This window comes from Bos taurus, chromosome X (assembly GCF_002263795.3).
Source record: "Bos taurus isolate L1 Dominette 01449 registration number 42190680 breed Hereford chromosome X, ARS-UCD2.0, whole genome shotgun sequence".
Lineage (NCBI taxonomy): Eukaryota > Metazoa > Chordata > Mammalia > Artiodactyla > Bovidae > Bos > Bos taurus.
Window position 1 is genome coordinate 78681927 of NC_037357.1, and position 23874 is coordinate 78705800.

At 39.9% G+C, this 23874-nt stretch overlaps 1 protein-coding gene across 1 annotated transcript in view; it reads right to left on the reverse strand.

Annotated features, from left to right (window-relative positions):
• The window catches only part of NHSL2 (NHS like 2), a 311216-nt gene that overhangs the window by 158982 nt on the left and 128360 nt on the right, over positions 1 to 23874 (reverse strand). Inside the window, exon 2 of the mRNA XM_059883730.1 lies at positions 19365 to 19433. Coding sequence (XP_059739713.1) covers positions 19365 to 19433 — 69 coding nt within the window. The remainder of the gene's footprint in view (positions 1 to 19364; positions 19434 to 23874) is intronic.

Genomic DNA, 23874 nt, shown 5'->3' on the forward strand with positions numbered 1-23874 from the left:
GACTCATCCCGCCGGCTGCTCCGCACTGCTCACACCCCAGGCTCGCCGCCTCCACATGTGCCTGGTAACACACCGAGGTACTCTGCGCATGAAAAGCAGCCCGGGGCGGATCCCCGACGGTGGCACCCTGCCTGAACCCCTACCCTGGGGAAGCTTCCAGCCCTGGAAGCCCCAGTACCTCCGCTCTCACTGAGTCTTCCTCATTGACCTTGAATAGGGGTTGTTTTGTTACATGGCCTTATCAGAATGGGAAACTGAGGGCGACAGAAATGTGAAGAGAGAGGGCCAGTCACGCGACTAAGACACAGAGGAGGGACTAGACGAACCAGTTATCTCTGACCCCAAAGTTCAAGGTGTGCTTTACATAGCATCAAGCTGTATTGTCCTCCTAACTGCCCTCCAACCCCACTTAGAGACATATACAGGAAAGGACAGTTGGAAAGCATCAGAAGGACTTTGAAAGTCGAGCACTATAATAAACATTTGCTATTTTGGAAATAAAGGAAAAGCTGTAAATGACATTTAAGAAGAAAGTCAGGTGGACGTTTGGCTTGATTCTGTCAAGATGTTTTATTATGGGGCAGAGGATGTGATTAGAACTTTGAGTTCCGAAGATGCACCAGAGGAAAATAGATCAGAGAAGTGGCCCCTGAGGTTGTCCAGTAGTGTTCTGCTGCTGCTGCTGCTGCTACCAAGTTGCTTCAGTCGTGTCCGACTCTGTGCAGCCCCATAGACGGCAGCCCACCGGGCTGCCCTGTCCCTGGGATTCTCCAGGCAAGAACACTGGAGTGGGTTGCCATTTCCTTTTCCAGTGCATAAAAGTGAAAAGTGAAAGGGGAGTTGCTCAGTCGTGTCCGACTCTTAGCGACCCTATGGACTGCAGCCTACCAGGCTCCTCCATCCATGGGATTTTCCAGGCAAGAGTACTGGAGTGGGGTGCCATTTCCTTCTCCACCAGTAGCGCTCAGTAGGGCCTAAATCAGAGTCATGAAAATGGACGGAAAAGGTAAAAGGCTTAATGGCTTTTTGAAAAGGCTTAATGATAGGTTGAATTTTCAAAAGTGGGATTAGTAAACTCCACATAGCACTTTGTACCTCTCCTAAGGTATTTACTGCACTTGATTTTGCCTTTGGCTCAGACAGTAAAGAATCTGCCTGCAATGCAGAGGACCCTGGTTCGACCCCTGGGTCAGGAAGATCCCCTGGAGAAGGGAATGGCTAACCACTCCAGGATTCTTGCCTGGAGAATCCCATGGACAGAGGAGCCTGGCAGGCTACCATCCATGGGGTCGCAAAGAGTCAGACACAACTGAATTGTTAGTTCAGACACTAACACTTTCACTTTAAGGTATTTATTGCACTTGATTTTGCCTTCTTTATTATACTGATGTTTGTCAGCCTTGTTCAATGCTAAGATCCAGAGAGGGATACTGGTACCGGAGGCCCCACCCCTGCCTTGGAGACCATGACCTTGTGGGGGAGAGTGAAGTTGTCTGGGGGCAGTGTCCATTCTGTTAGCTGAATGTAACATAGGTGAGGGCAGAGCTGCTTGCCTAGACAGCATCTGGACATGGCAAAGAACCCCTAAACCAGCCCCTATATCCCCATAGGAAAAGTTTGGATGGCTTCAGCTAAACTCCAAGACTGCTTCATGCTACAATATCCTTCTTGGGCTTACAGTTTGCTGGAACAACTGAGTAGGTAGGTTGAGCTGCTCTGGCAGCCCCACCCAAAGCCAGGCATCAAGATCTGTGCAACCGTCTCTGAGTACTTACTGCTAGCTAGTAACACTGAAGGGGCATACCACTGGGCAGGCAGCATGGCTCCTTTGTGATAGAATGGGCCATTTTTATACAAGGGTAAACTACTCAGTCATCAGAAACCTCACCGAGACCAAAACCCCACGAGCCTGGGGCGTGTTTTATGGGAGTGAACCAAAAGGTAGCCATATCTGCCTCAAAAGCCACACTATGAATGTCAGAACATCAGACCCAGTAGGCCCAGCTGCTGACCCAATCCATCTTCCAACATATGCCATATATAGATGGACACAGTGAATGAGAGCAGCCTGCTTAGAACAGATGGTTCCCTAGTTCCTCAGGACCCCACCCCATAAACACCAGCATGGAAGAGGGGGCCATTCCTAATTCCTGGAACTTTCCATCCTCCACCACTCATACTTGTTATCCTGGGCTCTCCTGGATAAAAAAATCATGACCCCACTGTCTCCTAATGTTACCATGTGCTGCTTATCTCCTTCATCTACTCCCCACTTCCTTCCTTAAATTCCAACAGTTTGTTATCAAGTCAGAGATTTGGGGAATGAGGTTGTTTCTTTTTGATCAGGAAAAGGAGTACTCCCCACTTTGGGAATACCACTGAACAACAGCCCTAGTGCCCAGAGCCCATGTTTCTAATGAAGATTTACCCTTGGAGCCTGAGTGCAGGCTTTCACAAATACACAGAAACGTGTGTGTGTGTGTGTGTGTGTAGAAGGGGCTTATGTGGGTTCTTTAGCCCTTAAACATTTTTCACGTGGGCTCTAATCTTCATGAAGGAAGAAAAGTTGTGTGGGGAAAAAGTAGAAAACATGTAAATCCTCCCTAAATTAACCTATAAACTAATTGCCATTCCAATCCAATCGCCACAGGATTTTTCATAGAACTTGACAAATTGATTTGAACATCCATGTGAAAGAGAATATGTACAAGAAGAGCTAAAACAATTTTTGAGGAAAAAGAAAAATGAAGGATGATTCATTACATTGGCACAGAAATAGACAAGTGAATAAAAGAGAATAGAGAGCTCCTGAGCCAACTCATGTAAAGATATTAAATAAATAATATTTGTCATTTATAAGCCTATGGTGCAAGGATGAACTATTCAATAAATAGTGTTGGAACAACTGGTCTTCCACTGGATAAAAACTAAATAGGATTCCTACTTCATACTACATCTGTGCACATGGATGCACACACGTATGCTCAAACAACTAAAATGAATAAATAAAATATGCTTATAAGAACAATGAAAAGTATGTAAGCATCTATATCTATGAATTTTAAACAACCATATACACAACACAAAAGCCATGAAGGAATTCTTTTTTTTTTTTAATTTTTTAATTGAAGGATAATTGCTTTACAGAATTTTGTTGTTTTCTGTCAAACCTCAACATGAATCAGCCATAGGTATACATATATCCCTTCCCTCTTGAACCTCCCTCCCATCTCCCTCCCCACCCCACCCCTCTAGGTTGACACAGAGCCCCTGTTTGAGTTTCCTGAGACATACAGCAAATTCCTGTTGGCTATCTATTTAACATGTGGTAATATAAGTTTCCATGTTACTCTCTCCATACATCTCACCCTCTCCACCCCTCTCCCCAGGTCCATAAGTCTGTTCTCTATGTCTGTTTCTCCATTGCTGCCCTGCAAATAAATTCTTCAGTACCATTTTTCTAGATTCCGTATATATGCATTAGTATACAATATTTATCTTTCTCTTTTTGACTTACTTCACTCTGTGTAATAGGTTCTAGGTTCATCCACTTCATATTTTAAATGCATCCCTTTTATGGAAGAGTAATATTCCATTGTGCATATGTACCACAACTTTTTTATCCACTCATCTGTCAATAGATGTCTAGGTTGCTTCCATATTCTAGCTATTTTAAACAGTGCTGCAATGAACAATGCGATATATGTGTCTTTTCCAATTTTGGTTTCCTCAGGGTATATGCCTAGGAGTGAGATTGCTGGGTCATATGGTGGTTTTATTCCTAGTTTTTTAAGGAGTCTCCATACCATCTTCCATAGTGGCTGTATCAATTTACATTCCAACCAACAGTGCAAGAGGGTCCCTTTTCTCCACACCCTCTCCAGCATTTATTCTTTGTAGACTTTTTGATGAGGGCCATTCTGACTGGTGTGAGGTGATATCTCATTGTAGTTCTGATTTGCATTTCTCTAATAATGAGCAGTATTGAACATCTTTTCATTTGTTTGTTAGCCATGTGTATGTCTTCTTTGGAGAAATGTCTGTTTAGGTCTTTTCCCCACTTTTTGATTGGGTTCTTTGTTTATCTCCTATTGAGTTGTATGAGCAGCTTGTATATTTTGGAAATTAATCCTTTGTCAGTTGTTTCATTTGCTATTATTTTCTCCCATTCTGAGGGTTGTCTTTTCACCTTGCTTAGAGTCTCCTTTGCTGTGCAAAAGCTTTTAAGTTTAATCAGGTCCCACTTGTTTACTTTTGTTTTTACTTCCATTCCTCTAGGAGGTGGGTCACAGAGGATCTTGCTTTGATTTATGTCATCAAGTGTTCTGCCTATGTTTTCCTCTAAGAGTTTTATAGTGTCTGGTCTTACATTTAGGTCTTCAATCCATTTTGAGTTTATCTTTGTGTATGGTGTTAGGAAGTGTTCTAATTTCATTCTTTTGCATGAAGCTGTCCAGTTTTCCCAGAACCACTTATTGAAGGGGCTGTATTTGCCCCATTGTATATTCCTGCCTTCTTTGTCAAAAATAAGGTACCCATAGGTGCATAGGTTTATTTCTGGGCCTTTTATCTTGTTCCATTGGTCTATATTTCTGTTTTTATGCCAGTACCATACTGTCTTGATGACTGTAGCTTTGTAGTATAATCTGAAGTCAGAAAGCTTGATTCCTGTAGCTCCATTCTTCTTTATGAAGACTGCTTTGGCTGTTTGGAATCTTTTGTGTTTCCATATGAATTGTGAAATTTTTTGTTCTAGTTCTGTGAAAAATGCCATTGGTAATTTCATAGGGATTACACTGAATCTGTAGATTGCATTTGGTAGTATCATCATTTTCACAATATGGATTCTTCCTACCCAGGAAAATGGAATATCTCTCCATCTGTTTATGTCATCTTTGATTTCTTTTATCAGTGTCTTATACTTTTCTGTATACAGTTCTTTTGTCACCTTAGGTAAGTTTATTGCTAGATATTTTATTCTTTTGGTTGCAATGGTGAATGAGATTTATTCTCTAATATCTCTCTGATTTTTCATTGTTAGTATATAGGAATGCAAGTGATTTCTGCGTATTGATTTTGCATCCTGAAACTTTGCTAAATTCACTGATTAGCTCTAGTAATTTTCTGATACTGTCCTTAGTGTTTTCTATGTATCGTATCATGTCATCTGCAAACAGTGAGAGCTTTACTTCTTCTTTTCCAATCTGTATTCCTTTTATTTCTCTTTCTTCTCTGATTGCTGTAGCTAGGACTTCCAGAAATATGTTTAATAACAGTGGTGAAAGTGGACACCCTTGTCTTCTTCCTGATCTTAGGAGGAACACTCAATTAATTTGAATCTACATCAAGATAGCCAATGGGAATTTGCTGTATGACTTAGGGAACTCAAACCATGGCTTAGTAACAACCTAGAGGGGTGGGATGGGGAAGGAGGTGGGAGGGATGTTCAAGAGGGAGGGGATATAGGTAAACCTATGGCTGATTCTTGTTGATGTTTGGTAGAAACCAGCACAATACTGTAAAGCAATTATCCTTCAATTAAAAATAAGTAAATTAAAAAAAATTCTTAGATGAGAGACATCATCAATAAAATTAAAAAACAAATGATAAACTCAGAAAAATAGTATTGCTACATATATTATATAAAAATATATATACTTTCCATAAATCAATAAAAAGGCAGACAGCTCAAAAGATATACAGCAAAGTATATGGTCAGTCAATTAATTCCAAAGGAGAGTTACAAACGGCTATTCGACATTTGGGGAAATGCACAACCTCTAGTAGTCAAGGAAAGGCAAATGAAAAGAGCTATCAGATACCGTCTTTCACTTGTTACAATGGTAACTAAAAGTTTGATTCTGTCAAGTGCTGGCACAGAGGTGAGCAAAACTGATACCCTTATACACTGCTGGGTGGAGTATAGGCATCAAAAGCAGGGATTTGATAACACCTATTAGTATGTAAAATGCACACCCTCTATCACTTAGCAACTCTACTTCTTCACATCTATCCTCCACAAGCTATTGCACATATATACACATGTTTACTGAATGAATGCTTATTGAAATATCAGCCATCAAAATTTAGAAACAACCTGAGTTCATCAAATGGGTAAATAATTAAATAGACTCTTATAAATGTCATATTCTGCAAAATTATGTTATATTTTAAAAGAATAAGTTAGGACCTCTGCTTCTGGGAAGATGGAGTAGATAAACTTTTTTCCCTGTTCCTTCCACTAAATAAAACTAAAAACTAAGTACAGGACTGCAACAAGCTGGCAGAGGAGTAGGTGGACATGGAGTACATTTCTCTCCATGGATACATCAGGAATACACCTTCGGACACAGAAGTGCATGCAAAACACCAACTAAGAATGGACAGGAGTACCTGACCAGTGGAAAAGAATATATAGAAACACACAAAACTCGGTAGGAGAAAGGAACTAGCGGGGAAAACAGGAGTGTTAGTAGGACTGGACCTGCCCTCAGTGGGTGGGGGAACTGAAGCAAGGGTCCGATCCCCACACCGGGGCAATTGACTGAGTCAGAGGAGAAACATTTAAGGCTAGGAGTGAAACAGCTGATCTGTGGCAGCCTAAAGGGAATGAGAATCAAACAGTCCTTGCTGCAGCCATACATACCCTGGACAGAAATGCTGGTCCCCTGGAAGGTGCAGTGGCTAGAAGCTGGAATTTAGGGATTGTGGAGCAATCCTAGGGCTAGGCCTGTGGCTGACTGCTGAGAGATGGATCGAGGGGATGTGAGGGAGGAGACTGTGGTGCGAAATTCCTGTGAAGGAAAGCCAGGCAGCCATGGAAGCAAGGCGATACTGCTGAGTCACGCGTATGGGATGGAGCTATCACCATAGTCTCTCTCTCCCCACATGCCAGCATGGCAGCTGAACAATAGAGGCTGGCCCATCAAATGCCTGACACAGTGAACTACAGAGTAGGATCCCACCCAAGGTGCCCCTTTAAGTGCCTGACATGCCAATCTACAGAGTAGGACCCCAGCCAGGGGGACTCTTCTATATGCCTAACATGCTGAACAACAGAGAAGGACCCCAGGCAAGGGAGCCCTCTAAGTGCCTGAACGAATCTTCGCTTCTGATCCGAGATCAAGCCCTGAGCCTTTGGAGTAGGAGCACTGATTCCAACACCCTAGACTATCAGAGAACTAACCCTAGGGCATATCAAATAATGAGAATTCACACACAAAAAAACCACTTGAATATAAGACCTGGGGACACCCAACCACCAGTAGCACCCTGTGCAAGACACCTCATCTAAACAACAAACAAAACAAAAATACAAACCCAATCATCAGCAGACAGGATTACCACCTCACTCAGCCTTGCCCATCAAAAGAAAAACAAACAAACAAACAAAAACTCAGCACAAATCTCACTCTATATGAAGCTCACACAAACCACTGGACCAATCTTAGGAGGGCAGAAAACAAAAGGAAGAAAGAATTCAACTTTGAAGCCTCAGAAAAGGAGACCTCAAACACAATAAGTTTAAAAAAATTATGAAAATGCAGAGAAATACTACATAAAAGAAGGAACAAATTAGAAACACAGAAGTCCAAATAAATGAAAAGGAAATAGGCAAATTCCCTGAAAAAGAATTCAGAATAATGATAATAAAGATGATCAAAAACCTTGAAAAGAAAATGGAGAAAATGCAAGAATCAGTTACCAAAGACAGAAGAATTAAAGAATAAACATACAGAGACAAAGAACACAATTACTGAAATTAAAAATACTCTAGAAGGAATCAATAGCAGAATATCTGAAGCAGAAGAACAAATCAGTGAGCTGGAAGATAAAATGGTGGAAATAACTTCTGAAGAGCAGAATAAAGTAAAAACAATGAAAAGAGCTGAGGACAGTCTCAGAGACTTCTGGGACCATGTCAAATGCACCAACATTCAAATTATAGGGGTTCCAGAAGAAGAAGAGAAAAAGAAAGGGTATGAGAAAATTTTTGAAGAGATAATAGTTGAAAATTTCCCCAACATGGAAAAGGAAATGGTCAGTCAAGTCCAAGAGGCACAAAGAGTCCCATACAGGATAAACCCAGGGAGAAACACGCCAAGACATATATTAATCAAACTAACTTAAAGACTGAACATAAAGAAAGAATACTAAAAGCAGCAAGGGGAAAGCAACAAGTAACATACAAGGGAAACCCCATATGTTTAACAGCTGATCTTTCAGCAGAAACTCTGCAGGCAAGAAGGGAATGACAGGATATATTTAAAGTACTGAAAAGGAAAAATCTACAACCAAGATTACTGTACCCAGCATGGATCTCATTCAAAATTAACAGAGAAATAAAAAGCTTTTCAGACAAGCAAAAGTTAAGAGAATTCAGTACCACCAAACCAGCTTTACAACAAATATTAAAGGGACTTATAGAGTCAAGAAATAAGAGAGAAGTAAAAAGATCTATAAAATCAACTGCAAACAATTAAGAAAATGGCAATAGGAACATATATATCAATAATTACTTTACATGTAAACAGATTAAACGCTCTAACCAAAAGACACAGACTGGCTGAATGGATACAAAAACAAGACCCATTTATATGCTGACTACAGGAAACACACTTCAGACCTAAAGACAGATATAGACTGAAAGTTAGAGGATGGAAAGATATATTCCATGCAAATGGGAAGCAAAAGAAAGCTGGAGAAGCAATCCTCATCTCAGATAAAATAGACTGTAAAGAAGATTACAAGAGATAAGGAAGGACAGTACATAATGATCAAGGAAGGGATCAATCCAAGAGGAAGACATAACAGTTGTAAATATCTATGCCAAAGCCTTTGACTGTGCGGATCACAATAAACTGTGGGAAATTCTGAAAGAGATGGGAATACCAGACCACCTGACCTACCTCTTGAGAAACCTGTATGCAGGTCAGGAAGCAACAGTTAGAACTGGACATTGAACAACTTACTGGTTCCAAATAGGAAAAGGAGTATGTCAAGGCTGTATATTGTCACCCTGCTTATTTAACTTTTATGCAGAGTACATCATGAGAAACGCTGGACTGGAAGAAGCACAAGCTGGAATCAAGATTGCCAGGAGAATTATCAATAACCTCAGAGATACAGATGACACCACCCTTATCGCAGAAAGTGAACAGGAACTAAAGAGCCTCTTGATGAAAGTGAAAGTGGAGAGTGAAAAAGTTGGCTTAAAGCTCAACATTCAGAAAACGAAGATCATGGCATCTGGTCCCGTCACTTCATGGGAAATAGATGGGGAAACAGTGGAAACAGTGTCAGACTTTATTTTTCTGGGCTCCAAAATCACTGCAGATGGTGATTGCAGCCATGAAATTAAAAGACGCTTACTCCTTGGAAGGAAAGTTATGACCAACCTAGATAGCATATTCAAAAGCAGAGACATTACTTTGCCAACTAAGGTCCGTCTAGTCAAGGCTATGGTTTTTCCAGTGGTCATGTATGGATGTGAGAGTTGGACTGTGAAGAAAGCTGAGCACCGAAGAATTGATGCTTTTGAACTGTGGTATTGGAGAAGACTCTTGAGAGTCCCTTGGACTGCAAGGAGATCCAACCAGTCCATTCTAAAGGAGATCAGTCCTGGGTGTTCATTGGAAGGACTGATTCTAAAGCTGAAACTCCAATACTTTGGCCACTTCATGCAAAGAGTTGACTCATTGGAAAAGACCCTGATACTGGGAGGGATTGGGGGCAGGAGGAGAAGGGGACGACAGAGGATGAGATGGCTGGATGGCATCACCGACTTGGTGGACATGAGTTTGAGTGAACTCCAGGAGTTGGTCATGGACAGGGAGGCCTGGAGTGCTGCGATTCATGGGGTCACAAGGAGTCAGACACAACTGAGCAACTGAACTGAACTGATGCACCCAACATAGGAGCACCTCAGTACCTAAGACAAACACTAACAAACATAAAAGGAGAGATTGGCAGTAACACAATAATAGTGGGAAACTTTAACACCCGACTCACACCAAGGGACAGAATATCAAAAGAGAAAATTAATAAGGAAACACAAGTCTTAAATGATATGTTAGATGAGATGGATCTCATTGATACTTACAGGACATTTCATACAAATGCAGAAGAATACACCTTCTTCTCAAGTGCACATGGAACATTCTCCAAGATAGACCACATTCTGGGTCACAAATCAAACCTCAGTAAATTTAAGAAAATTGAAATCGTATCAAGCATCTTCTCTGACCACAACGCTATCAGACTAGATATCAATTACAAGAAAAAAACTGTAAGAAACACAAACATATGGAGATTAAAACAACACATTTCTAAATAACCAAGAGGTTACTGAAGAAATCAAAAGGGAAATAAAAATATTTCTAGAAACAAATGACAATGAAAACACAACTCAAAACCTATGGGATGCAGCAAAAGCAGTTCTAAGACGCAAGTTTATAGCAATACCATCCTACCACAAGAAACAAGAAAAACATCGAATAGACAACCTAACTTTACACCTTAACCAACTGGAAAAAGAAGAACAGAAAACCCAAAATTAGTAGAAGGAAAGAAATCATAAAGCTCCAAGCAGAAAGAAACGAAAAAGAAATGAAAGAAACAATAGTAAAGATTGATAAAACAGAAAGCTGGTTCTTGAGAAGATAAACAAAATTGACAAGCCTTTAGCCAGACTCATCAAGAACAAAAGAGAGAAGAGTCATATCAACACAATTAGAAATGAAAAAGGAGAGGTTACAACAGACAATGCAGAAATACAAAGGATGAACAACTATATGGCAATAAAATGGATAACCTGGAAGAAAGGACAGATTCTTAGAAAAGTTCAATCTTACAAGACTGAACCAGGAAGAAATAGAAATTATGAACAACCCAATTACAAGCACTGAAATTGAAGCTGTGATCAAAAATCTCCCAAAAAACAAAAGCCCAGGACCAGATGGCTTCACAGGAGAATTCTATCAAACACTTAGAGAGGAGCTAATGCCTATCCTTCTAAAACTCTTTCAAAAACTTGCAGAGGAAGGAACACTTCCAAACACATTCTATGAGGCCACCACCACCCTGATACCAAAACCAGAAAAGGGCAACACAAAAAAAGAAAACTACAGGCCAATAACACTGATGAACAAAGATTCAAAAATCCTCAACAAAATTTTAGCAAACAGAATTCAGCAACACATCTAAAAGCCCATACACCATGATCAAGTTGGGTTTATTCCAGGAATGCAAGAATTCTTCAATTTGTGATACATCATATGAAGAAATTGAAAGATAAAAACCATATGATAATCTCAATAGTTGCAGAAAAAGCCTTTGACAAAATTCAGCACCCATTTATGATTAAAATTCTTCAAAAAAATGGGCATAGAAGGAACCAATCTCAACATAGTAAAGGCCATAAAGATAAGCCTATAGCAAACATTATTCTCAATGGTGAAAAACTGAAAGCGTTGCCCCTAATCAGGAAAAAGACGAGGGTATCCACTTTCACCTCTATTATTCAACATAGTTCTGGATGTCCTAGCTTCAGCAATCAGAGAAGAAAAAGAAATAAAAGGAATCCAGATTGGAAAAGAAGAAGTAAAGCTCTCACTGTTTGCAGATGACATGCTACTGTACATAGAAAACCCTAAAGATAGTATCAGAAAATTACTAGAGCTAATCAGTGAATTTAGCAAAGTTGCAGGATACAAAATCAATACGCAGAAATCATTTGCATTCCTATATACTAACAATGAAAAATCAAAAGAGAAATTAAGGAATTAATCCCATTCACCATCGCAACAGAATGAATTAAATATCTAGGAATAAACCTACCTAAGGAGACAAAATAACTGTACACAGAAAATTATAAGACACTGATGAAAGAAATAAAAAATGACATAAACAGATGGAGAGATATTCCATTTTCCTGGGTAGGAAGACTCAATATTGTCAAAATGACTATACTATCAAACACAATCTATAGATTCAATGTAATCCCTATGAAATTACCAATGGCATTTTTCATAGAACTAGAATAGAAAGTTTCACAATTCATATGGAAACACAAAAGATCCCAAATAGCCAAAGCAGTCCTGAGAAAGAAGAATGGAGCTGGATTATACTACAGATTATACTTCAAATTATACTTCAGATTATACTACAAAGCTACAGTCATCAAGACAGTATGGTACTGGCAGAAAAACAGAAATATAGACCAATGGAACAAGATAGAAAGCCCAGAAATAAACCCAAGGACCCTTGGATATCTTATTTTTGACAAAGGAGGAAAGAATATATATAATGGGGCAATGATAGCCTCTTTAGTAAATGGTGCTGGGAAAACTGGACAGCTTCATGCAAAAGAATGAAATTAGAACACTTCCTAACACCATACACAAAGATAAACTCAAAATGGATTGAAGACCTAAATGTAAGACCAGACACTATAAAACTCTTAGAGGAAAACATAGGCAGAACACTCGATGACATAAAGCGAGATCCTCTGTGACCCACCTCCTAGAGGAATGGAAGTAAAAACAAAAGTAAACAAGTGGGACCTGATTAAACTTAAAAGCTTTTGCACAGCAAAGGAGACTCTAAGCAAGGTGAAAAGACAACCCTCAGAATGGGAGAAAATAATAGCAAATGAAACAACTGACAAAGGATTAATTTCCAAAATATACAAGCTGCTCATACAACTCAATAGGAGATAAACAAAGAACCCAATCAAAAAGTGGGGAAAAGACCTAAACAGACATTTCTCCAAAGAAGACATACACGTGGCTAACAAACAAATGAAAAGATGTTCAATACTGCTCATCATTAGAGAAGTGCAAGTCAAAACTACAATGAGATATCACCTCACACCAGTCAGAATGGCCCTCATCAAAAAGTCTACAAAGAATAAATGCTGGAGAGGGTGTGGAGAAAAGGGACCCTCTTGCACTGTTGGTTGGAATGTAAATTGATACAGCCACTATGGAAGATGGTATGGAGACTCCTTAAAAAACTAGGAATAAAACCACCATATGACCCAGCAATCTCACTCCTAGGCATATACCCTGAGGAAACCAAAATTGGAAAAGACACATATATCGCATTGTTCATTGCAGCACTGTTTAAAATAGCTAGAATATGGAAGCAACCTAGACATCTATTGACAGATGAGTGGATAAAAAAGTTGTGGTACATATGCACAATGGAATATTACTCTGCCATAAAAGGGATGCATTTAAAATATGAAGTGGATGAACCTAGAACCTATTACACAGAGTGAAGTAAGTCAAAAAGAGAAAGATAAATATTGTATTCTAATGCATATATATGGAACCTAGAAAAATGGTACTGAAGAATTTACTTACAGCACAGCAGTGGAGAAACAGACATAGAGAATAGACTTGTGGACATGGGGAGAGGGAGGAGAGGGTGAGATGCGTGGAGAGAGTAACATGGAAACCTACATTACCATATGTAAAGTAGTTAGCCAACAGGAATTTGTTGTATGGCTCAGGAAACTCAAACAGGGCTCTGTATCAACCTAGAGGGTGGGGTGGGGAGGGAGATGGGAGCGAAGTTCAAAAGGGAGGGGATATATGTATACCTATGGCTGATTCATGTTGAGGTTTGACAGAAAAGAACAAAATTCTGTAAAGCAATTATCCTTCAATAAAAAATAAATAAATTAGAAATAACCTAAGTACAACTGAAACTCCTGAACATTATAAATAAAACAGATACAAAAAGACTCTGAAAGGTGGAGAGAGAAGGAACACCAGAGAGACCTCAAGACTTGAGGAATGACATGGTGGTAAGTTCCCTGGATTTGTTTTGTCTCATGTATCCCAGAGTTAGAGCTCAAAAAGCTTGCAACATGGAAACACCAATGGGGACAGACAAAAAACCAAAGCAAGGCTGTCTCTCTAACCCAAGGACCAGAAAAGGAGGTAGACTAGCCACACAGAAGATTTTAGACAATAACTCCTCTGTTCCAGTCAAACATCACAGGAAAAAAATGTGGCCCATTCTCAAACCCACCTGCAAAGAAAGGGTTGAAAACACAGACTTTCACCCTTCTTAAACTGTAATCAGGTGTAACCTCCCTACTGGGGTGATGTCAAAGAAGGCTGAGTGGGGAGCTGGGATGGACCTACTAGACAGAAAATCAGCAAGGATACAGAAAAACTCAACAATTCCCTCAACAAATGGTTTCTAATTTAACATTTATAGAACACTCCATCCAACAAAGAAGACTAGACATTTTTTTCAAGTGCCCATGGAAGAAGCTATGTTAAACCATATCCTGTGCCATAAAACAAGCCTTAACCAATTAAAAAACAATTGAAGTAAAATGAAATGTATTCTGTGACCACAATGGAATCAAACTATAAATCAATAATAACAGAAAGATAACAGGAAAATATCTAAACACTTGGAAACCAAACAGCACACTTCTAAATAATCCATGGGTCAAAGATGAAATCTCAAGAGGAATTTTAAAAATACATTACACAGAATGAAAATACAACATAGGAAAATTTGTGGTATGCAATTAAAGCAGTGTTTAAAGGGAAATTTATAGAAAAGAGAAAAAGCCTCAAATCAATAATCTATGTTCCTACCTCAAGAAACTAGAAAAAGAAGAGCAAGATAAACCCAGAAGAAAGGAAATTAAGAGCAGAAATCAATAAAATTGAAAACAGGAAAACAATTAGATAAATCAGTGAAACAAAGATCAGTAAAATTGACAAACTCCAGAAAGACAAAGGGAGGGGGAAAAAGAGAAAACGCATGTTGTTAATATCGGGAACAAAATGAGTATCCATCACTTTGACATCAAAAGGAATAAATACTAAGGACAACTCTACACACTTTGACAATTTTGATGAAACTTACCAATTCCTTAAAAAACACAAATGCCCCAAATGCACTCAATAGGAAATAGATGATTGGAATAGCCCTATCACTATTATTAAGAAAATTGAGTTCATAATTTTAAAACTCCCAGAACAGAAATACCCAGGTCCTATGGTTGCACTGGAGCATTCTACCAAATCTTTAAAGAATTAACACCAATTCTATACAATCTCTTCCAGAAAACAATTAGATAAATCAGTGAAACAAAGATCAGTAAAATTGACTGATCAATTTTAGAAGAGGAGAAAATACTTCCCAAATAATTTTATGAAGCTTATATTATCTTGATACCAAAACCAGATGACAATTACACAACAAAAATGAAAACTACAGACCAACATCTCTCATGAAAATAAAAGTAAAACTCCTAAACACAACATTAGTAAATAGAATTCAGTAATAAGAATTATACACCATTATCAAGTGAAGGCTATTCCAGAGATGCAAGATGGTTTCAATATCTGAAAATAAATCAATGCAATACACAATATTAATAGACTAAAGAAGAACAATCACATGATTATGTAAATCAATGCAGAAAAGACACTTCACAAAAATCCAACACCAATTATAATAAAAAAGAAAAAACAACACCCTCAGAAATAAGAAAAGAAAGGAATTTTCTCAACTTGAAAAAGAGCAGCCACAAAACACAGCTAACACTCAATGGTGAAAGACTGAATGCTTTTCTCCTCAGATTGTGAACAAGGCAAGAATGTCTGCCCTCACACACTGCTGAAAGTTCTAGCCAGTATAATCAGGCAAGAAGAGGAAATAACATGCATACAGATTGAAAAGGAAGAAATAAAACTGTCCCTATTTGGAGATAACCTGATAATGTATGAAGAAAATTCCAACAAACCACAAAACAGTTCCTAGAACTAATAAGTTAAGTTTGGCAAGGTTGCAGGATACAAGATAAGCACATGGAAATAAATCATATTTCTGTATACCAGCAATGAACAAATGGATGCCAAAATTTAAAAGTATAATAACATGTACAATTTCTCAAAATAAAATGCTTAAGTGTAAGATATAACAAAACTTGATAGTAATTGTACACTCAAAACTACAAAATGATGATGAAAGAATTCAAAGAAGACCTAAATAAATTGAGAAATATACTGTGTTCATGAATGAGAAGACTCAACATAGTAATGGACGTCATGCATGTGTGCTCAGTCGCTCAGTCATGTTTGACTCTTTGGGACCCCATGGACCATAGCCCACCAGGCTCCTTTGTCAATTGAAATTTTCTAGGCAAGAATACTGAAGTGGGTTGCCATTTCCTTCACCAGTAAAGATGTCAAGTCTCCCCATATTTATATACAGGTTTGGTGCAATTCCTATCAAAAAAATAAATCAACTTAAAGTGCATTACAAACTAACCTTGGGAATTACCTGCTGGTCGAGTGGTTAAGAATATGCCTTTCAACGCAGGGGATGTGGGCTCCATCCCTGGTTGGGGAACTAAGATCCCAAATGCCACAGGTCAACTAAGTCCTTGTACTACAAGTGAAGAGCCCTTGCACTGCAACTACAGAAGCCCACATACCACCGCTGCTGAGCCCATGTGTTCTAGAGTCCATGCTCCACAATAGGAGAAGCCTATGCGCCACAGCTAGAGAAGTCCTGCACCACGATGAGAAGCCCTTGTGTCACAACAAGAGAAGTCTGTGTGGTATGACTGGAAGCCCCTGTGCCACAACAAAGACCCAGTGAAGCCAAAATAACAAAATAAAAAACAAACAAACAACCCCCCTTCAAACCAAACTAACCTTATTTTGGTAATTACTTTGAAATATATATATATATATGTATATATATATTTATATGTGCATCAAATCATCATGTTGTACACCTTAAACTTACACCATATTATATGCCAATTATATCTCAGTAAAGCTGGAAAATGCATCATGAACTTAAATGAAAAATGTAAAACTATAAAATGTTTAGAGAAAAGAAAACATTTGGAATCCGCTGCTGCTAAGTCACTTCAGTCGTGTCTGACTCTGTGCGACCCCAGAGATGTCAGCCCACCAGGCTTCCCGTCCCTGGGATTCTCCAGGCAAGAACACTGGAGTGGGTTGCCATTTCCTTCTCCAATGCATGAAAGTGAAAAGTGGAAGTGAAGTCCTCAGTCGTGTCCGACTCTTAGCGACCCCACGGATTGAAGCCCACCAGGCTCCTCCGCCCATGGGATTTTCCAGGCAAGAGTGCTGGAGTGGGGTGCCATTGCCTTCTCCAGTTGGAATCTAGAGCTAGGCATATAGGCTAGATTTTGTATATGACAATCAAACCATGATGCGAACAGATAATTTCATTGAAAAGGATATATGGATGGCAAATAAGCACATGAAAAGATGTTTTACCACTTGCCATTAGGGATATGAAAATTAAAACCACCATAAGATACCACTACATATCTATCAGAATGACTAACTTTAAAAAAAAAATGACCACACCAAATGTTTGAGAAGATGCCAAGAAACTGGATCATTCATATATTGCTGATGGGAATGTAAAATAGTATAGCCGTTCTATAAAACAGTTTGGCAAGTTTCTTTAAAAGCTAAACTTGCAACTCTTGAACCATATGACCCAGCAATTGCACTCTTGGACATTTATCCAGAGAAATGAAAACTTCTCTTCACATAAAATCCTGTTACATGATTGTTCACAGCAGCTTCATTTGTAATAGCCCCAAACTGGAAATAATCCACATGTCCTTCAACAGGCAAGTGGATAAACTATTTCTCTACATCCAAGCCATGGAAAATTACCCAGCAATTAAAAGAAACAGGATATCGATACATACAATAACCTGGATAAATCTCCAGATAATTATATTGACTGAAAAACTAAACAATTCCTAAAGGTTACATTCTGGATGATTTTATTTACATACCATTATTGATAAGACTTAAGTTTAGAAATAGAGAGTAGATTGGTGGTTGTCAGGGGTTAAGGAGGAGGTGAAGGGTGGGATAAAAATTGGGGGTAGCTATGAAAGGGCAACTTGAAGGATCCTTGTGGTGATGAAAATTTTCTGTATCTTGACTGTTACTATCCTGCAGGTGATACTGTACTACAGTTTTGTAAGAGGTTGCCATTGAGGAAAACTGGGTGACGGGTATATGAGATCTCTCTATTATTTCTAAGCGACATGTGAATCTACAATTACATCAAAATAAAAAGTTTAATTAATTAAAAAAAATGAATTAGATCCATGCGTCCTGACATGGTAAGGTTTCTAAGATACATTGTTAAGTGAAATAAAGCAAGTTAAAGATCAGTGTATACAGTGTAATACTATTTATTTTTAAATACCCACACACAACCAAACTATGTATACATAGAAAAAGACTTGGAAGAGAGTACTCTTCCCTGATAACAGTGGTTGTTACCTCTGGGGAGCAGAGCTGGGAAAGGAAAAGAGTTTTAACTGTAGCTAGATTGTTTCATTTTTTTTTTTACAATGAAAATATCTTCATATGCCACTTGTATAGTAAAAACATTATCCTGGACACAGCAACAGTGTACTAGGAACTCAAACCTGTTTTGCTTGTCCTGATCTGACCTACCCATATTTCACCACCAGTATGACCAGAGGGCCCAGCTCATATCCCCCTGCCCTTGAGCCTCAAGGAAGTGCCTCCTAGGTCCACCTTACTTGTAATCAGGCCCACTAGCGCTACCACTGATGTATGGAAGTACCACCTGGAAGGGCCAATGTCCCCATGACTGTGAACCTACCCATTGCTGCTGACGACTTAGAAACACACAAAGCTCAGCCATGCTAATCAGTGAAACAGCAGTTTCCGTAAGATTCTAGTTGAAAAGCTGTCATGCAAGTTTCAATGCTGAGGGCACCAAAGACCCGCCCCCCTCCCCCCGCCCTCTGATTTGAAAATGTGGCAGCAGTCAAGACTCTTTGAAGGAAACTGAGAGCAGCAGGCATGAATAGCAATTGGACAACTACCCCTAGCTGTGCCTGGCTGAGAGCAGACTCACCCTCGGGTGGCTTCTGAGAGTGCATTCATTCATTGACCAGATATTCACTGAGCACCTACCATATACTATTCTAGGCAGTGATAATAGCAGTGAATCAAACAAAGTCCCTGCCTTTATGAGGCTCCCATTCCAGTGGGGGAGCAGATGATAGGCAAGATAAATAAATTATATGTTAGGTGGTATTAAGTGCTATACAATAATGTATCAACAGCATGAAAGAAGGATGTAAGGTGTTGAGTGCTGGGGATTGAAATTTTAAGAAGTGGTGGCCAGAGAAGTCTTCACTGAGAAGGTAACATTTCAGTGGAGAGCTGGAGGAAGTGAGGGAGCCAGCTATAAAGATATCCAGAGGTTGTGGACATTTTTAATTTTCCCCTTCAGATTTTGTCCACCCCTCTCCACCCAGCTTTGTGCCCTGGTAGGCTGACCTGTATGGACTGCATTGACAGGCTCCCTCGCCCTCTGGCTTCGGGTTAGGTTTGACCAATGGGAGGCACCTGCAAGGAGATCAGAAGGAAAGAGAAAATGAGATTTGTCATCAGCTCTCGCTGTTCAGGTTCATCACAGGTTGGCTGCATCCCTCCACCAAAGACCTCAGCTCCTCTCAGGTGGCCCTCTTTAGACAGCAACTTTCCACAGTTCCCATAACTGCTCTCTCCCAGCATCCTGACTGATGTGCTGGGGAAAAGCATTCCATGTATAAGGAAAAGCAAGCACAATACATTAATGTGCCTGGAAAGCATAAAGAATGATCAGGAGACTAGTGTGGCTGGGATGAAGGAGGTGATGGAGGGATTTGGAGTAGATAATGTCAGGGAGGTAAGGGAAGAGCAGATTCTGAGGGCTTTGAACGCTATTCTAAAGTCTTTGGCTTTTAATATGAGTGAGATGGGGAACAATTAGAAGATGTTTGTTGAGCAAAAGATTGACTCGGACTATGTTTTAATGGCATCATTAAGGAGATCAGTGACAGTCAAGAGAGGATGATGGCTTGGACTAGATGGAGGCAACAAAGATGGTAAAAAGTGATTGGATTCCAAGTAGATTTTGAAGGTGATGCAGAAGAATCCTGTTCATTAAAATGACCAGAGCGAAAGCCCAAGCCCAAGATCAGAGACTTGTCGCCTGCTTGTCATTGCATATTACTGAAAATTCTGTTATTCCATGAGATTTCAGAAGGCCCGGCATATAGCACAATAATCCTAATCCCTTACTACTTGTGCAGGACACACAACTTTATACCAAAGGCACAGCCCCAAAGATTCCCAGAGTGTACCTGACTCCAGAACAATTCCGTTAAACTGTCATCACAGACTTTCCAGCCAACCTACCCTACCTTAAAGCCACAACTCCATAGGGTTTGCACTGCATGCCATTTTGGCCCCTGATTTGGGTCCAGCCTCTTTACCTCCACTGGCTCCTCTGTGAGTTGGCCTAACCATGTCACATCAGAATTTTGGGAAACATTGTCAAACCTGTCCTGTTCCTACCTCCTGTCCTCTGCCCACCATCACTCACAGGTTGGCAGCAGACAGATGGCATCCATCAACCATTGAGCTGATAGGGATGGGTCCCAGGGATAGTCAGAACAGTGAGGGCAATATCTCAAAGTTACCATGATGTTTTAAAGCTTGAAACACTTAAACCTTGCTTTATCATCAACATTTTATTAGGAAAGTATGTGTAACATTGACTTAATATCAGGGTAGGGACTGAGGAAACTAAACAAGTAAAGGTACCATGATTTTGATAAGGATTTTAAAATTTGCCTAGCAGCTACCAACCAGATTACTGGCAGATCACTGGGAGGAAGAGAAAATAAAAAACGCAGCTCCATAGGCTAAAAGCTCCCAGCTTGAAGTGTCTTCTGGGAAGAAAAGCAGCCTGGTATTTTTGAATGCATGCTGTTGATGTTCAGGATAAGGCCTATTGCTTCATATTCATGAACACCCAGCAAAGACACCCAGCTGGAAGCTGGAAAACAGCACATGATTCTGAAGATTCATTCCAGAGCCAGGGAAAATTGATGGTATTTTGTTTATGTTCAAAGAAATCAATCCAGAGATCAGCCCCACAGCCAAAGTCAGCAAGACCAGGGAGAAAACTGCTGCCAATCGTGGAGGGGATGACCTGCATTGGAATCTCAGATTCAGGACTTTGAAGTTGTGTACCCTTAGGTAAGATTCTTAACCCTCCCAGGACCTCAACGTTCTAATCTGTAAAATATAGATGATACCTAACTCACAGAGTTACATTAAGGATCAAAAGAGCTTGTGTGCATAAAATGTATCCAATGTGGCCTCTGGGATACTAGCTGTTCACTACATGTTTTCTTTTTCTCTTGTCCACTTATCTTTGGCAAGAGCAGGGCCAGTGGTAGGGGGTAAATATGGAGTACCAGTGGGCCCTGATGCCCTTAGGAAGAGCTATCTGAGGAATTCTCTGGCTCTTTCATGCCAATACTGTTTTTTTTTTTTTTTTGGCTCTTTGTTAAATGGGCATCCTGGGCAGCTGGCATTTGATCACAGCAGGACGGGTTCTATACTCAGCTTGGCACTGAAGGGCACTAATGCCTATTAATTAACTATACATTCAACTGACCTGCCTAGGCAGCTGCTTTCATTTCTAGAATCCCAAATCTTTTCTTATTTCATTTTAGGTTATTTGAATTCCTATGTGTGGAAGCTGATGGTGCAGACCTTGGCTCTCTTCTCTTTCATGACTTCAGTTTCTCCTCTCTTCTCCATTCAACTCCCTCTGCCTGCCCGACACCTTGGCTCTCCATCTTTTTCCTTCTCTCCCTTACTTCTTTCACTAACCCTCATTCAAAGACAGTGCTCATGGAGACAGTAGTTAAAAGTGGCTCAAGTGTGTTATGGCTGATGCATGTTGATGTATGGCAGAAACCAACACAATATTATAAAGCAGTTATTCTTCAATTAAAAATTTGTTGTTGTTCAGTCACTCAGTCGTGTCTGACTCTTTGTGACCCATGGCTTCCCTGTCCATCATCATCTCCTGGAGCTTACTCAAACTCATGTCCATTGAGTTGGTGATGCCATCCAACCATCTCATCCTCTGTCATCCCCTTCTCCTCCTGCCTTCAATCTTTCCCAGCATCAGGGTCTTTTCTAATGAGTCAGCTCTTTGCATCAGGTGGCTAAAGAATTGGAGCTTCAGCTTCAGCACCAGTCCTCCAATGAATATTCAGGACTGATTTCCTTTAGGATTGACTAGTTTGATCTCCTTCCAGTCCAAGAGACTCTCAAGAGTCGTCTCCAACACCACAGGTCAAAAGCATCAATTCTTCAGCACATAGCCTTCTTTATCATCCAACTCTCACATCATACAAGACTATTGGAAAAACCATAGCTTTGACTATATGGGCCTTTGTCGGCAAAGTAATGAACGTCTCTGCTTTTCAATATGCTGTCTAAGTTGGTCACAGCTTTTCTTCCAAGGAGCAAGCATCTTTTAATTTTGTGGCTACAGTCACAGTCCACAGTGATTTTGGAGCCCAAGAAAATAAAGTATATCACTGTTTCCATTGTTTCCCCATCTATTTGCCATGAAGTGATGGAACCAGATGCCATGATCTTAGTTTTTTGTATGTTGAGTTTTAAGCCAGCTTTTTTACTCTCCTCTTTCACCTTCATCAAGAGGCTCTTTAGTTCCTCTTCACTTTCTGCCAAAAGGGTGTTGTCATCTGCATATCTGAGGTTATTGATATTTCTCCCGGCAATCTTGATTCCAGCTTGTGCTTCATCTAGCCCAGAATTTCACATCATGTACTCTGCATTGAAGTCATATAAGCAGGATGGCAATATAAAACCTTGATGTACTCCTTTCCTAATTTGGAACCAGTCCATTATTCCATGTGCGTTCTAACTGTTGCTTCTTGATCTGCATACAGGTTTCGCAGAAGGCAGGTAAGGTGGTCTGGTTTTCCCATCTCTTGAAGAATTTTCCACAGTTTATTATGATCCACACAGTCAAAGGCTTTAGCATAGTCAATGAAGCAGAAGTAGATGTTTTTTTCTGGAATTCTTTTGCTTTTTCAATGATCCAACAGATATTGGCAATTTGATTTCTGGCTCCTCTGCCTCTTCTAAATCCTGCTTGAACATTTGGAGTTCTTGGTTCACTTACTGTTGAAGCCTAGCTTGGAGAATTTTGAGCATTACTTTGCTAGCATGTGAAATGAGTGCAGTTGTGCAGTGATTTGAAGATTCTTTGGCATTGTCTTTCTTTGGGATTGGAATGAAAACTGACATTTTTCCAGTCCTGTGGCCACTACTGAGTTTTCCATATTTGCTGGCATTTTGAGTACAGGCCTTTCACAGCATCATCTTTTAGGATCTGAAACAGCTCAACTTGAATTCCATCACCTCCACTAGCTTTGTTCCTAGTGATGCTTCCTAAGGCCCACTTGACTTCACACTCCAGGATCTCTTGCTCTAGGTGAGTGATCACATCATTGTGGTTATCTGGGTCATTAAGATCTTTTTTGTATAGCTCTTCTGTGTATACTTGTTACCTCTTCTTAATATCTTCAGCTTCTGTTAGGTCCATACCATTTCTGTCTTTTATTGGGCTCATCTTTTCATGAAATGTTCCACTGATGTCTCTAATTTTCTTTGAGAGATCTCTGCTGCTGCTGCTGCTAAGTCACATCAGTCGTGTCCAACTCTGTGCGACCCTATAGACGGCAGCCTATAGGGTCCTCTGTCCTTGGGATTGTCCAGGCAAGAATACTGGAGTGGTTGCCCTTTCCTTCTCCAATGCATGAAAGTGAAAAGTGAAAGTGAAGTCACTTAGTCGTGTCTGACTCTTCTCGACCCCATGGACTGTAGCCCACCAGGCTCCTCTGTCCATGGGATTCTCCAGGCAAGAGTATTGGAGTGGGTTGCCATTGCCTTCTCCATAAGAGATCTTTAG